Raw genomic sequence first — 15707 nt, forward strand, 5'->3', positions numbered from 1 at the left:
CAGAGGTAATTATGACTCTACCAATTTTGTTTCAAATAGGTAGTTACTGCACAAAACCACTCAGTTGAAGTGTTACCTCTGTGGTTGTTAGGTTACAGCATTATAGGTCACCACTCCTCCAAAAACAAAGTTCCATTAGTTCCACTGTGAAAAGAAACACAGTGTATTTTGGGGTTTCCTTTCAGCCTGACACCCTCATTCTCCTTTTTATTAAAATGTTAATGTGGGCCAAGTCTGGGATTCTAGCCAGGACAGTGCAGATGTTGCACTGGGACAGTTCACTGGTGACACTGTAAGACCAAAGGACCAGTGTCCCACTCTGAGTAATGGTTCATTAGGCAAACAAACTAACCATGGCTGTTACCACTTCTGCACCTTTCCCTTCCAAGAGAAACAACAGGCCTTTTTCATCTGAGCCCACTGCTGAAGGCTGTCCTGTTTCCTTCTGTTTCACAAATGTAGCTAGATTTTGATCCAAACAAAACAGTTCCCCTCCAGGCAAGGACATTCCTTCCATCAAATACAAATTCCTAGAGACAAATACCCTTCAGAGAGTCAATTTTTCAACTAACTCACTGCTTGTAGGGAAAATGTATGAGGACATGAGGCCTGTTTTATAAGTTTTCAATCCTTTCCATGCTAAATGCAATAGCATGATACCTGAGAGTAGGCAGAGCATTCCATAAAGTCACCTAGAAAGGAGTTTGCAAAAAGGAGTACAGCTATCTTACAACCTGGGACATCATAGGGGAGGCAGGGAGTTGAATTTTCTGGACAATCAGGAAAAGCAGGTTGAGCAAACAGCATTGGACACATCATGAGGACTGTTGATCCTACCTTGGGACATGAGAAGGGATGAGACATTATGTTGCAGAAGTCCTTCTGAGTGATCAATTTATGATTTGATGATAGTTATTGTCAGAGATATCAGAGAAGTCAAGTTATAATGCTTTTCACTGAGAAATTAGCAAACTACCTTTCCCACTATCCCAAATAATGTTCTTTATTTTGTATGTAAAGCAGAACTGTTACTGTGCCATCACCAGCATCCTGTTGTTTCACTCTTTTCCTTCCCCAGTAGTCAAAGGCATCATACTATGCAGTGGTGTTCCCAAGAACACATCCCTCTTATCTGGTGCTCTTCTAAATGCTCATCAGCCCATGATGAAACTCAAGTTCTTCTTGAGAAGACACTTGTGAGTTAATTGGCTGAACAGGTTTATCCTCATGTAGGAGGATTCTACTTAGTTTATAGCCCAGCTGCCCAAGGACATGGAACAAGTCCTTCTGCCCATGGACATGGAGCCAATCTCAGTGAGGACTGAGCCCTCACACTGACTACAGCTAATTCAGCCATTAACAAAGATCTCCAGATACCATGTTTTCAGAGGTGATGAAAATGGCTTTGGATAAACAAGAATCCTTGTTTGTTCCCTCACTGGGAAAAAGGTTACATGTGTTCAAGCCTTCTTTGGCACTGGAATGTGATTAATGCAGAAAAGGTGAGTTTCATGAGTTGTGCTGCTCACTGGAAAACAGATTTAGGTCAATCTGCAATGTTAAAGTTAACATAAACCAAATTAAAAGCAATAGCAGAGAGAATGTTCTTGAGACACTATGTTGAGAAAAGCTGGGCACTTCCTCCTTTTCATCTTAAAAGATTACATTTGAAGCAGCCCCTCAGCTGGGCAGCAATACAGATCAAGGTCTGCCAGAGCCCCAGTGAACTGCAACACCCAGGTCCCAGCTAAACATACTAACCACTAATTTATGGATAGTATCTGCACTCGCCTGCTCCATGGTGCATTTTGGGGTGGTGAATAAAACTAGATCATCTTCATCATCACAAAGATTTCCCCACTTCTGAAGTACTGCCAAATCAACACTCAAACACCCTCTGCAATACGTGCTGCCAACGCATAGCACTCACAGCTGCTTCCCTGAAGCACTCATTTTGTTTTGACTTCCTTTTATCGGCACAGGCTTCTGCCAGTGAATCAGTCTGCCAGTGGAGACAGACCAGTGACCGTGGCAGAAGACAGAAGCAAGGCAGTCAAAGCAGAGGTAAGTTACTTGTACATACATGCTCATGCTCTCTTCCTCTGTTTCCTGTCTCCATAAAGATGTGCTGCCTTGCTTTTGTGCAGCTGGTTGTAAAAGTAAAGTGTTTTTCCTCTTTTTCCTCTCTCATCTGTAAGTCTATTGTTATGCACTGAAGTGCTTCTCTGCTTAAACTAGAAGACAAAGAAATTTGACCTGCCCAAAAGGGAGAAAAAGAGAAGCGATTTAATCTTTTTCCTACTTGTTTTCTTCCCTCTGAGAACAAGGGAATGAATGTGCAAGTATTGCAACAACGTGTAATCTGGACCTCCTGTTCCTTGCGTATAATGCGAGTGTACGTTTTCTTAGTGAGTAAGGCAGCAAATCTTCATGCATATTTACTCACAGTTGCTCTTCTGGTTGGTGTGCATATGCCTTACACCTTCTATGAAGTAAATTTAGACTGCTTAAGGCAGAAGGATAAAAGGAAAAAATTCAGAATGGCTTGCATCTTAGCTTCACTATATCTTCAAAGTACATAAAGGCACTTTCAAGGGCATTTCTCTCTCTGATATTTTTTCCATCTAAGCATATTCTTTTATGATAGTTTACCATGCTCAATAGTGACTTATGACTTCATCTCACTAGATGCAAACATCTGTTCGTATCTCCTGTCTTTATTCCTGGAGTTTAAGGGAGCAGTGCCCTGCCAAGGTTGATGCTACTTGGCTCTCTGCATCTGAGCAAAAAATGAATACCTGGAAGTCCATAAGCCATGCCAGCTAAGCCAGATGATCAGAGTGCATTGAGGAAAGTTTACCTTAATAAGAGGAATAATTAAGCCTCTGCACTGCCTCAGCTAATTTTGGTAGTGATGTGAAAGAAAGACTGATAAATTAGTAGAACTTTTTCTTGACAAATTGAGATTCCCAGTGCAGGGAGAGGCAGGTATGTTTTGCTTCCATTAGAACAGAGTAAAACAGCAGAAAGCAAAACAGAGTGCTGCACTGCCTGAGTAGATAGTTGTGAGGCTTCCTGTTTTGGCAAAAAAATTAAGAAGTATTTGATATATAAAGGGAATTTAATGAAGTGTGGTTTTATGCCAAATTTAAAATTCTGGGTGTTTCCAAATGCTGTCTCATTTTAATTGTTTGATGACTCATGAGGTTTGACTTCTTTAAATTTGTTCAGTCAAATTTAAAAGTCAAATTGAAGATCGCTAGAAGTCAAAACATATTTTCCTTGTTTACCTTTCTCTCATCCCACAAATTCTGTTCTTTTTCCCCATTATTTGATGGGGAATACTTCCTTATTTTCTCTTGATCTTCCTATTGAACATTCCTGAGTACAAATAAACTTCACAGAGCATCCTATCTCGTCATAACAGATGTCCTAGGCTAGAAGCAGACTCAAGAAACATGTGGGTACATGAGAACCACTGTTCATCATTAAAAATTGCATTCTCCATGTCTAATGCCTGGTTCCCAAAAGACTTTTCTCCTGAGCCTGTTTAACTTCCTAACAAAAACTGTAAGACAGGAAGGTCTCCTATGAAATTCACTCACAAACCATGTGTGCTATGGCTACTGTGAAGCTACATGGACTCTGAAATGCTGACAGTCTCACTCTTGCTGGCTGCTCCTGGACGTGACACCAGCTGCCTTTGCCTGCCTTCCCCCCAGCAAGGCTGAACCCTGTGCAGTTCCCTGTCCTCCCCTGACAAACAGTCCTCAGGAATGCTGTGACCCCCATCACTGCACAGGCTTGTAGCTCAGTGCTGGGCTTGGCAGATATTTAACAATTACATCAAAAGTCAGTTAAAGGATGGACAGGATGGGGACAACAAACACACCACAATCATAGAAACGTGTCCTGAGGAAGCCCAGCCTGCAAGAGCAGTGGTGTCCCCAGCCACCACTGGTGAGGCATTCTTACAAGATGCTGTGATCATCTGAAGCCTTGTACTGCATTAAGTCCCATGGATTCTACTATTGAATATTTAGGTCTCCTGGCTGATCTTATGGACTTTATACACATGCAGAATGAATAGTACTCTTCTATTCACAGGCATTTTCTCCTCACATTAAAGCACAGCATAAAACAAAAATTTGATGTATGAAGTGTGATGTGGTTTTCCTGAATATGTAAGCGCAGTGCTGAGCTTCGTGGACCAATCTTTTTTGTGCAGTTCTTCAGAATGAAGAAGCAAGGAGCACTGAGTTTGGGATCTCTTGCTCTTCACACAGTTTTAACCTATAATCCCACACTCAGTAACTATCTAGGTCACAGAATGTGTTCTTCTCTTTTCTAAGGGATGTTTGTGTCAAAATTATCTTACTGAAAAAAAAGTCTGGGAAGGTCAGAGAGAGCAGTGTACCTGCACTCATTGATCTGGGTTCTAGAAAATAAAGACTAAAACCTGGAAGCATACCTATTTTACATTAAGTTGGCATGAACTGGTACTAGATTGACTGCACTCCATAATTTCTATTCATAAATGCTCATCTGGAACCATCCATCATCCCAGGAAAGGGTAAGGTCTCACTTCCCCATGACAAATACAAATACTATAGACAATCATTTCTAAGAGGTAATGGAGTCAGGACCTTGGCAGAACAAAGGCAGTCTCAGGATCTATTGCTCATCCTCACAGTTTCTTGCCTAGTGGCCAAAAGGTAAAGCTGACTAGGAACTGACTCATGGGGATTTTGGGGAGCCACACATGGTCACCTTGTTTGCTCCATATTCTCAGAGCAACTGATTTCAAACAGAACTTATGTTCTGGGGCACATCACCCTATGAGGGAAGCACAAACTGCCACTGAATGTGCAAGCATGTTGCCCAACATCCATTCAATCTCTTCACAGAGTGCTTGAATTACTCCTGGCCCCTTCATGAGCTTCATTATCAGGTCCCTCCCCCCAGCACACCACTGAGAGATGCAAGAATAGCATTCAGCCCCAGAGGAAGGGGGCAAGCTTAAAGAGAGCCCATCCTGAACCTTTTTCACCTCATTCCTGAGGAGACAAGAAACAAACAGTGCTTTCTTCTCCCTTCACCTCTCCTGCTGGCAGGAGGGTGGAGACATATAAAGGTAGACAAGCTGGGTGATTGTCATCTCAGGTGCTCACAGGTTCTTACTCTGGCAGCCCCTGGGGAACAGTTTTTAGGCAACCTTCAGGGGATTCTCCTCTTGGGTCTTCCTGTGGAATTCCATATCACTCTCTTCCTAGCACAAACACCCCTGCATGTGCTCTTCCACACAGCCCCAAGATGTGGTGCCTCCTCGTGCTGCTCTGCTCTCAAGGAATTGCCTTTTCAGCAGGATTCACAGCAGCCTCCACTGCAGGTGTTGACACAAGCCGCAGCAAGAAGAGCCGCAACCCGGAATGTTTCATGAATGTTGTGAGTTGGGTCATTTTCTTTCACTTTTTCTAAAGCTTCTCTTCCAGTTGCATAACTAACAGTCCTTGTCAGGAAAGCTAAGAAGAGCCCCTTCTGCATCTCCTGTTTTCCCAGCCTGCTGTATCCAAAACCGCTGCCTTAGGGTCGCTCCCACCGTGAGGGCCGGCTCTGACCGTGCCAGGGACAGACGTGCCTCTTGCTCATTGCATGAGGACAGACAGACATGTAGCTCTGCAGTGGGGACTGCTGGCTGCTACCTTTGCTCCCAAGGCTAGGCAACTCCCCAGAACCTCCTGAGGGGCACTGGAGACCCACACTACGTAATTTGATCCCAGTGGCCAGACTCAGTCCTGGCCTGTGGACAGAGCACAGACTACTGCTCCAGTCCATACTAAAATGAGCAACAGACTTTGCTGCCTGCATTTAGGGTGAAGCCAAACAGGTATGTGATAAATGTGGAGCTGTGTCATGGCTCATGATACTTGTTTGCAGCCAGCTTTCTCAACAGGTGTTGGTATTTCAGGCTACTGCATAATGGGAGGAATGCAAACCTGGCAAGAGAACAAGGAACCTTCCAGCACTAGCCTGGAAGAAACCTCGATTTTCCTATCTAAACAGTCTGGGTTGCCACAGAGAAAAATTCTTTTGCAATGGAGGCAAAGGCTGAAGTGAAGCATATGCCCTTCCTTAACAAACTCTTTGCTCAGAACAGAGGTAAGGGAGGTTGAACCCCTTCCTCAGATTCTCTCAATGCAAACTAATCCAAGATGCCTTGCCTTGAGTCACCAAAGATTTCCTCAGAGTATATGCAGATTTAGGTGTAGGTGGTCCAATTATTTCCTTTGACAAGATCTCCGCCCTTGTTTGCTTTGCCTGCATGACTTGTCTAACCACACTTTGCCGAGAAGAGATTCATTATAGACCATCCCCACAGCTATTGGCATTGTTTTATACAGATATGGCTGCATATTTAATCTGTAGAAAGGTACAATCTCTCTAAGACTTGTATAACATGACAAACTACTTCTCAGAAGGGAGCTGGTCACTCAGCACAGTTCTGCTTTATCCCATAATAGGGGGATAAATACCAGACAACCAACATCTAAACAGGTCTGAAGAGGACTTTGCTTCATCTTTGTACAAGACCTGTAATGTTTATTCTCAGGCATGGTCTCTCTACCATCACAGCACATCCCACATCTACACTGCTCATCTTGGTTAGGCTCTAGAGCAGGACAACTGGCACATTTAACAAAATCTCCTTTGGCTTTCCACAGAGTGAAATCATCAGATATCATGGATACCCCAGTGAGGAGTATGAAGTTACAACAGAGGATGGATACATTCTTGCTGTTTACAGAATTCCCGCTGGGAGGAATGACCAAAACACAGGTGTGACAGTTACAGAACACAACGAAGGTCTGAGAGCCAGCCCTTAGATGGATTCCCCATCCTTCCCTTGTCCCCTGCAATGGCATGGTCTATACCTTTCCATCTCCACGAGAGCACTTCGTCAGAAGTGTGACTCAATCCTGAAGTCCACACAATCTGTGTCTCTGTCCTTATTTCAGACTTTCCTAATAATTTTGTTACATCCGAGGGTTGGAGGTTTTTTCCCCTCAAATGGTCTGGCAGGTAGGCTTGTAAACAGGATTTGAGGAGGTTTTGCCTTAACAACTTAAATCATATACACATAAAATAGTAGCCTGAAAACAAAGCCCTTGAGGTTAGGCATATGAATAATTCCCAGACTTCTGAAGGACAGAGATATTCTTAATAAAGGCGGAAAAAATCAGGTTCTCAGTGAAAAGCAAATGCAAATGAATTTCATCAGTGTCATCACATTTTCTGAATTGAATAATTTTTAGTACCCTGGGTACTGTTACTTTGATTATTAGTCCTTGTTAGTATTATAAAATGATTTATTTGGATGCCTTCCCTTAACTGCATCTCCTTTGGAGATCATTTGGACCAGTCTGACTCTCAAAATAAGGCTAGCCAAATTAGATCAGGGGCCTCTCAGCTGTGCTCAGTGGTAACTGAAGTGTGAATTTCCTTCTTTGGATTGATTTTTCTTTCTTTTCCATACACTGTTGTGCCTTCAGCAGTTTTCACCTTTGGGTAGATGGTTTCAGCATAGGAACTGTAAGCTGGCTTTCTAGTGCAAGAGGAAGAAGGGCAGGCATCCTCAGTAAATTCATTATTTGCCAGACCTGTAGTAAAATGGTTATTAAATGTTATTAAATTGTTCCTGCTTGCATAGAAAAAATCCTTCAGGTTTCTCAAACCAATATCTATATATAGTTCTCCTGTGAGCTTCTAGAAGAAGGAAACCTCTCACAAACTGAACTCTGCACTCCAATATTAAATACACATTAATTGTTACAGTAAAATTGTATTTTAATCTTTTTCAGGGCAAAGGCCTGCAGTGTTCCTGCAACATGCTTTTCTAGGAGATGCTACTCACTGGATTTCCAACCTCCCCAACAACAGCTTGGGCTTCGTGCTGGCAGATGCTGGCTATGATGTCTGGTTGGGAAACAGCAGAGGGAACACCTGGTCTTTAAAACACAAGACCCTTAAGCCCTGCCAGAAGGAGTTCTGGCAGTTCAGGTACTCAGTAGAGAGACAAAGACTCAACATAGAAACTCGAAGGGGACTAGATAGCTTCAGCCTGATGGCTTTTACCTAAACCAGCATCAGATCAGGACCTACACCAACCCAGGAGAGTAAAGAACCAAAGATGGATGCTCACTACTACCCAGAATTGGGAGCACTGGCTGGGGAAGAGATTTCAGAGACTGGAAAATGAAATGGGGTGCTGAGGAAAAGGGAGACTGTACTATGAGAGGGAGAGCAAGAACCTCATCTGGAACACATTGAGCAGCCTTGTCTAGAAATCTGATCTCTCACAGTTGAATTCAGCCAAGAGAGAAATGTGTTTTGTAGCGCATCCAGGTGAAAGCACTGATTAAATTCAGTTCCCCAGAGGCTGCAGCTGTCAGGTGAAACTGGCACTTCATCCACACAGAGCCCAGCAGGCAGCCAGGCTGCACAGCTGCACCCCTCTGCCCACTGCCCCAGCTCAAGCAAGGATGCAGACACAGAGTGCAACCTCCTCCTTCAACGGGTCCTGCTTGGTGCAAGGGACAAAACTGACAGTCAGTAACTCACAGGGTGACAGTCAAATTGTCTGCCAGCTTTTTGTGTTTCTCCCCACAGCTTCAATGAAATGGGTAAATATGATATTCCAGCAGTGCTGAACTTCATCATGAATAAAACTGGACAGAAGGATGTTTACTATATTGGTCACTCTGAAGGGTCAACTGCAGGTAATGTCAGGAGAATTACTGGCAACCATTTGTGTTCCTATTTGATCAGGAGGTGAATCTCCACGCTAATTCTGTTGTTTTTCTTGTTTGTAGAGAGTTAGAAAATCATAGAGATTTTTCTATGTTGAGATTTTGAAAATATGCAAAACTTTTCTAAAATCAGCTTTGGTTACCCTTAAGAAGCAAATAATAGAAGATGCAATAATAGTTCAACTTTTTTAATAATTACAGACATAACAGTAATCTACTGGGTACTTCTTGTACTGCTATAGGGTATTTTTCTCAGCAACAGGCATATATATGAAGTTCTTTTGTATTAAGACAGACAATTAGAATCATAGAATATCCTGAGCTGGAAGGGACATAGGACCATTGAAGTCCAGCTCCTGGCCCTGCCCAAGCCAGCCCCAATGTTCACACCATGTGCCTCAGAGCATTGTCCAAGCACTTCTGGAACTCTGGCAGAATTGGTGCTGTGACCACTGCCCTGGGCACCCTGTTCTGGTGAACAGGATGGAAAAACTAAACAAATAAAACATCCCCTTTAATACATAATTTAAATGAATACATTTCTTTAAATTAAATTGGTCAAAGGTAAGGAAAAATAACCTTAAAATTACTAAGTCGTGACTTAGTTTCGATTACAATTTAAGTTGTAGTTCACCACTGGCTATAACTAGCCACATTGCTGTTTAAAAGCATAGTGTTAGAGACCAAAAATCAGGAAAGCAGAAACATTAATAGTTTAATTTCTCTTATGTCCAACCTTTGTCATTATTCATTTCATGGCCTCTAAATGCAGCTAATTTTCTTTTTTCTTTAGTTGAAAATTCTTGATGATTATGGTTTATGTGTAAGATCCATGAATGGGCATTGATTAGAAAGGAGCCACTGCCAGTCATTAGTGTAAACCACCCAGAAAAAAAAGAGAAGGAAGTGTGAAAAAATCATATATTGTCACAAATTCTGACCTTTTCTCTTTTTTTTTTTTTTTTTGCTTCTCATAATATTATTTAAGGACCCTCACAGCAAAACAAACCAAGCATCTAGGCTTTCTTATCTACCTGTGATGCAAGCAATCAGTTGAAAATACTCAAAGCTCCCAGTATTCAGCTAATTATTCTATAGTTTCATGAGAGTATAAACATGCATAGATTTTTAGATACTTTAATTTGAAAAACTCTTTTTATATGATAGAGGGAATTTATGATATCTTCAAAACCTGAAATGTTGCCTATAAAAACAGTTCTGATAAAGACAATGCCCAGACATGCTTTAAGCCTTAAAATGAACTTTGCCTCCCAAATAAAATTAGTTTCAGGAATTCACTTCAACACTTTCCTTAAGTAAAACATGCAGCACAAACATGAACAACACAAAAATCTGCAAATATACTATGATGTCTTGTTTGCTATCTGCTGTTCATGTATTTAATTTGTCTGTGGAGGATCTCTACACTAACTCAGGCCATCTCTTCTGTGTTTGCAGGCTTCATAGCATTTTATACATACCCTGAGCTGGCTAAACGGGTGAAAGTGTTCTTTGCTCTGGGCCCTGTAACTGCATGCCCACATGCTACAAGCCCTCTGATTAAGTTAACAAATCTTCCTGGACCACTGCTCAGGGTATGTCATTTTTTCCTTCTAAGAGGTCCAATGCCTGACTAATCTTCACAGGGTTCCCTCAGCCTGAAGTTGTATGTTCCCAAACAAGTGACATGCTGACACTGAGCTTGGGATGAATTCAGTGGTCTCCAAAAAACTGTTCCCAAACCCTGTGGTGAAAATAGTTAGGATATAGAGCTTGTAGCAGCAGCTGCCAATGAAGTAGGAGACTTTTGAAACTGTCCTGTTTTAGGATTCCTGCTGTTTAACTAAAATTTTGCTGGACTCATGTAGGAGGAGTTAAACCAGCACTGCAAGAACAGACATGACAATCTATAGGACTTATTTAAAAATGAGTAGACATTAGGGTCAGCACACTAGAAATTGAGGGATAGCTTGCTTGAGGATTGCTGATAGCAATATGAAGGAGGAACAATAAATGATGTGCTGTGGGGAAGAGAGAGTTTTAAGGGGTAATGTGAGGGTAAGCTGTTCCAGAATTCTTTGAATATTGTGCTATGAAGGCAAGGCTATTGGCAAAAATTTTCTGGATTAAATTCTTCTGTAACAAGAAAAAAAGGTGTTGCACTTTTCCTTTCCCTCAGTTGGTGTTTGGCTGCAAAGGAGTTGCACACCAGATCGAGTTTCTGAAAGGACCCGTGACACAGCTCTGTACAAGCCTGGATAGGTTTTGTGCCCATGTTCTCTGTTACATAGCTGGAGGCAGTGTAAAAAATATCAACACGGTAAGTGTATGCAATAACACCTACTCAGAGCAAAACTAAAGGGATTTTGGCAGTTTTGTGCACTATATCCTTGTCTAGTTACTGTCACACGTGTGAATGTACACAAGCCACAGTGTAGTTCTCAGCAGACCGAGGGAACGCCAGGATGTGGTGCACTGTCAGCAGTGGCAGCATGGCTTGGGCTAGTGATGGGTGGGACCAGCAGCTAGGCACATTCCAATGGCAGAAAGGAAGAACTCAGTTCAGACTGGAGCTGTATTGCACATGTCAGGATGTTCCCCCTTTTGGGGCTAAGCCAACCAGATTTTTGTCAGACATAGATGTTCTTTAAAAAGAGACAAAGAGTGATGGAGTCAGGCTTCATGCCAATACAGCTGACAGTTTTCTTCCTTAGCATATAGACACTGGGATCCTCTGAACACTGAAATACCTAAAAGACAGGAGAAAAACCTCTTCTTCTTCCCAATTTTCAGATTATTTGCACCAAAAATCTTGGTCCCAAAGAACAACTGTAAAGGGCATTTTCCTGGTTTTGTTGACCTTAGAACTGGGTTCAACAGCTCAATCCACAAGGTGTAGAGCTACAGAAAGCCCTTCCACCATGCTGAGGAGTGTAGCACACCTAGACTGGTATTCACAAATACTTGTGCATCAGTCAGAGGGGACAGGAGATACAGCAGAGTTTTCCCTCTGCTTGCCAATACTTGGATGCTGTGGTGTCAATCCCCTTTACAGTGGCCAAAATATGCAGAAGCCGGCCTGTATAATGTTTATTACAGCAGTGTCTGTAACAATAGGGCCCAGTTTTTTTCATCTATAATCCTTTCCAAAAGCACATATGGGAAAGAAGATAGACTCAAAGGTTCAATGCAAAATCAATTGCAGCTTTTGAGTTGCAGAGCTAAGCCATGAAGGATATTTCCTGCCTTGCTTAAGTCACTAACGTGGCTCTCAGAGCAAGATAACACAGGTGAAGAAGAATCCAGGCAGATGGAACTGGGACATCTCCCTAACAGAACTATAAAAAATATTTTGTAAGCTGACTTCTTTAATAGAAACTCACTTTCTTACCGTTTTATTCGGTCACAGGGCTGGATCTCTTGTCTTGATAAAATTTCTGCTTTCTCTCCAGAGTCGAGTGGATATGTATGTAGGACATTCCCCAGCTGGAACATCGGCACACAACATTTTTCATTGGCGACAGGTATAATTGTGCACTGACATGTAAACAATCTCCTATTACTGCTTTTTATGCAACTGACAGCCTACAGGGAAATCCAGAGGCTTTGGATTTGGGAAAGTGACCATCATACCTTCTCACCTACTGCCATGAGCACCTGCACATTTAATATGGTCTAGAATATGGATGTGCTCCTGAAGACAAAGATTCCCAACAGTCAATCCCACAGGATACAACTAGGCAGGAAATGGACACAAACCATGACCAGCTAGTGAGTCTATGGTCTATTTTGCCAACTTCTAACAAAACCAAGTGGATGCAAAGCAAACACAGATAAAGCAAACATAGCAAAGACAATGCACCAGGCAGGTTTTTAATGCGTACACAGCTACTTAAATCCTGGAAGCAAAGGTTTTCTAAACTGACAAACACTAGGTTTCTCTCACCCTTTATTACACACCACTCACAAGTGAAATTACTTGCCATGTTTATGCAAAAAATTAACTTACCAAAACAAACAAATAACTCCAAGTATTCACTCACCAGTCCTGCAAGGCATATTACACAAGACTTGTAATAGCCCTGGCACGTATAGACATTCAGGTTCTCTTTCCATGTGATAACTGGACCCAACTCTGCATGACAAACTGTGACCTCAACTTTATTTATCTAAGGTTGTAAAACAAAATTTTAAGTAACAAAACATATTGAGGGAGGATCTGGACAGAAAGTTAACAAGAGAAAAGGCAAGGATGCCACTTACCCTGTGACCTATCCTCAGCACCCTGGAAGCCTGCAACCAGAGGAAGGTGTGGGAGTAACACAGTCCTGTACCTGAGTCTTGACTTAATTCACAGGCAGGAATATACCTCCTGCACTCTACTCCTTCATCTCTCATATCTTTTATTTTGTCTGTTCTGTCTTTTAACAGCTAGCACATACAGACCGGTTTCAAGCTTATGACTATGGCTCTAAGGAAAACATGAAGAAATACAACCAGGTAAGGCAAAATGGGCTCCCTCAGAACTTGCCCTTGAGTCTTGGTAGAACTAGTATAGAAAAATTCAAATTTTAGCACCCGTGGGTACTAACAAGGGGGAGAGATAATCTTTCAGCTGAATCACACACAAGTATAAAAGTATATTCACAAACAAGGCAGAGATAGACCCTTACAGACAATTAACAGAAGTTCATTTGTCTCCCCTACTGGTGCTGGGATGTGCTCAATGACATGTCAACTTACGTGTCATTCCAAAAATGAATAAGAACCACACCCAAGTCCTAGGACTGGGTGAGTACAGAGCCCTTCACTTGCCCAAAAATCCTCAAACACTGCCTTTTGTTTAAGAGAGGAAGTGGATCTCACGGCTAAAGTGACCTCTCCAGTGGACTGGCAACCACTTCACTTTTAATAGGCATATTTGACTTAAAGTACCTCATGCTGTAAGGCTCCAGAGCTACAATCAGTCACTTCTATCCTGGACACTCAGAAATTTTCTAGGGTGAAATCATAAATGACCAAATAATTTCCTTTCTACTTCAGTTCCAAGCATGAAAACTAAGATCCAAAGTTGCACTCCATGCACCCCAAAAAAACTTATAGATCACCTCACCCTGAATACACACAGGAAAAATGTCCTCAGTCCTTGACTGATGAATACTGACAGTGGTCTTTCCATGCCCACACCTCTGAAGAGCACATGCCAGGACCAAACTGCAAGACAATCCTCAGCCATGCTTTATAGAAAGAACAGGTATAAGGTGGCTCATTCCATAGGCAGGGAATGGGGTTAGGGCAATGAGCAATAAGAGGGTGGCATTCATCCTTATGGTTTTACTGGAGGCAGTGCAGAAGCAAAAGACAAAGAGAGGTGCTTGCACAGAAACCTTTCTCTAAACACAACTTTGATACAGCAGCATTCACCCAGGTCTCCTCCCTGTCTTACAGACTGCTCCTCCTGAGTACAAGATAGAGGAGATAAAGATACCAATTGCTGTTTGGAGTGGTGGACAGGACACATTTGCAGACCCAACAGACATGGCAAGGCTACTTCCTCGGATTACTAATCTCATTTACCATGAGAATTTTCCTGCATGGGGACATCTTGATTTCATCTGGGGCCTTGATGCAACTGAAAAAATGTATCTGAAAATCATTGAATTATTAAGAAAATACTTTTGAAACCATGAGCAGACTATTGATTATAAAAAACTCCAAAATGTCTATCTGGCAATAAGGGTGGTATGTGGGGAAGAGGTAAACACACAAGCACACAAAATGGATACTTCTATGGGTATATATTTTTTCTTATTTACTTCTTGTTTTCCTCATAATTTGAGTTTTTCCATGGTGTTCCTGTGACTGCTGTCTTCCTGAGAAGTCTGAGGTATATAAGAATGAAAGCTGAAAACATTAATATATTTGAGTACATACTGCAGGGTTCACTGAATTTCAAAAGTTTTTATTTCTACAAGACTAATTTTCCTAGGCCTAAATTCTGTTCTTTTAAGATAGATTTTATTTACACGATTGAGGCATTCTCATTCCCAATTTTCGTCTTCCTATGGAGACCCAAAAGTGTGATTTTATCATTTCTCTGTTTAAATGAACAATTTTGTTTAAATTAAATTATTGATCCCCTTGACAGAAAACCTGTCTTTTTTGTTTTCCCTCCTCAAATTACCCCTTAATGTCACCGCAACCAAGAGATCTTCAAACACAAGAAACTGAGCAGATAATAGATGAGTACAAAATATCAAGGAATCCACCCTAAAAAAAATTAATTGAAGTATTTCTCTGTCCCCTATGCCTACAAATCACCCAAATGTTTGTTCACACACCCTGAACCCCTCATAGTTTCAAAGACCACAGAGGGCAGCTGTGGAATAAGGAGATGTAGACCCATCCAGTAATGTGCACTCCAGGCAATACAGCTTCCACCCTATGAATTATTCTTCACACTGGTAATGAAGCTGTTGCAAGCACTCTCAGCTGTCAGCATTCACTTCTACACAGCTCTGTGTCTGGGCCATTCTTAATTCAAGCAGTTCTCAAAACATGGCAAAGCAGTTGGATGTTTTCCCCTTCCGGCCATCATCCCCGAGAGATGTCTTCATAATCCATGCAAGTGCCTCCCCTCTTTTCACCTACAAGCTGATCTGGAGTCTGTCCCCAGAGTGCACACAAGATGTTCATTATTACAGGCTCCAACAAGGAGCTTTATTTCATGGGGTGTTTCTGGCTGCAGCCTCAAGCTCATCTTGTCCAGCCAAGACCCTTTGTAGTTGGAGTTGACATCCAATACAATAATGACACTGAAAAATATATCTGTCTTTGCAACCCAGGAAAAGTACACTAGCTTGTCCATGCACCTACTGTAGCACCCATTAGCAAGGCTGT

General features: G+C 41.9%; 2 protein-coding genes across 3 annotated transcripts in view; both read left to right on the top strand.

The window, feature by feature from the left end:
• Nucleotides 1–1923: 1923 nt before the first annotated feature.
• On the top strand, nucleotides 1924–14959 carry LOC144246568 (lysosomal acid lipase/cholesteryl ester hydrolase-like). 2 transcript variants are annotated; one of them, XM_085582514.1, is made up of 10 exons: nucleotides 1924–2064; nucleotides 5307–5445; nucleotides 6723–6864; nucleotides 7860–8058; nucleotides 8668–8777; nucleotides 10266–10402; nucleotides 10987–11127; nucleotides 12260–12331; nucleotides 13239–13307; nucleotides 14256–14959. In XM_085582514.1, the coding sequence occupies exons 2-10, from the start codon at nucleotides 5314–5316 to the stop codon at nucleotides 14487–14489; spliced, it is 1236 nt and encodes a 411-aa protein (XP_085438640.1). In that variant the 5' UTR covers nucleotides 1924–2064; nucleotides 5307–5313; the 3' UTR covers nucleotides 14490–14959. The 2 variants fall into 2 exon arrangements, with proteins under 2 accessions (XP_085438640.1, XP_077640604.2); XM_077784478.2 differs by having other exon boundaries at nucleotides 6723–6837.
• Nucleotides 1951–15707, top strand: part of LOC144246591 (lysosomal acid lipase/cholesteryl ester hydrolase-like) — a 51816-nt gene continuing 38059 nt past the window's right edge. The window contains exon 1 of the mRNA XM_077784504.2: nucleotides 1951–2064. The gene's annotated coding sequence lies outside the window, so the exon portion shown is untranslated. The remainder of the gene's footprint in view (nucleotides 2065–15707) is intronic.

This window comes from Lonchura striata, chromosome 6 (genome assembly GCF_050655825.1).
Source record: "Lonchura striata isolate lonStrDom1 chromosome 6, ASM5065582v1, whole genome shotgun sequence".
Taxonomy (NCBI): Eukaryota; Metazoa; Chordata; class Aves; order Passeriformes; family Estrildidae; genus Lonchura; species Lonchura striata.

Excerpts from the sequence above, each read along its gene's own strand:
- LOC144246568 (XM_085582514.1), top strand. The coding sequence starts at position 5,314 with ATGTGGTGCCTCCTCGTGCTGCTCTGCTCTCAAGGAATTGCCTTTTCA. Across the intron at positions 8,059-8,667 it reads AAGGAGTTCTGGCAGTTCAG|CTTCAATGAAATGGGTAAAT; the intron begins GTACTCAGTAGA and ends TTCTCCCCACAG. Across the intron at positions 8,778-10,265 it reads CTCTGAAGGGTCAACTGCAG|GCTTCATAGCATTTTATACA; the intron begins GTAATGTCAGGA and ends CTGTGTTTGCAG.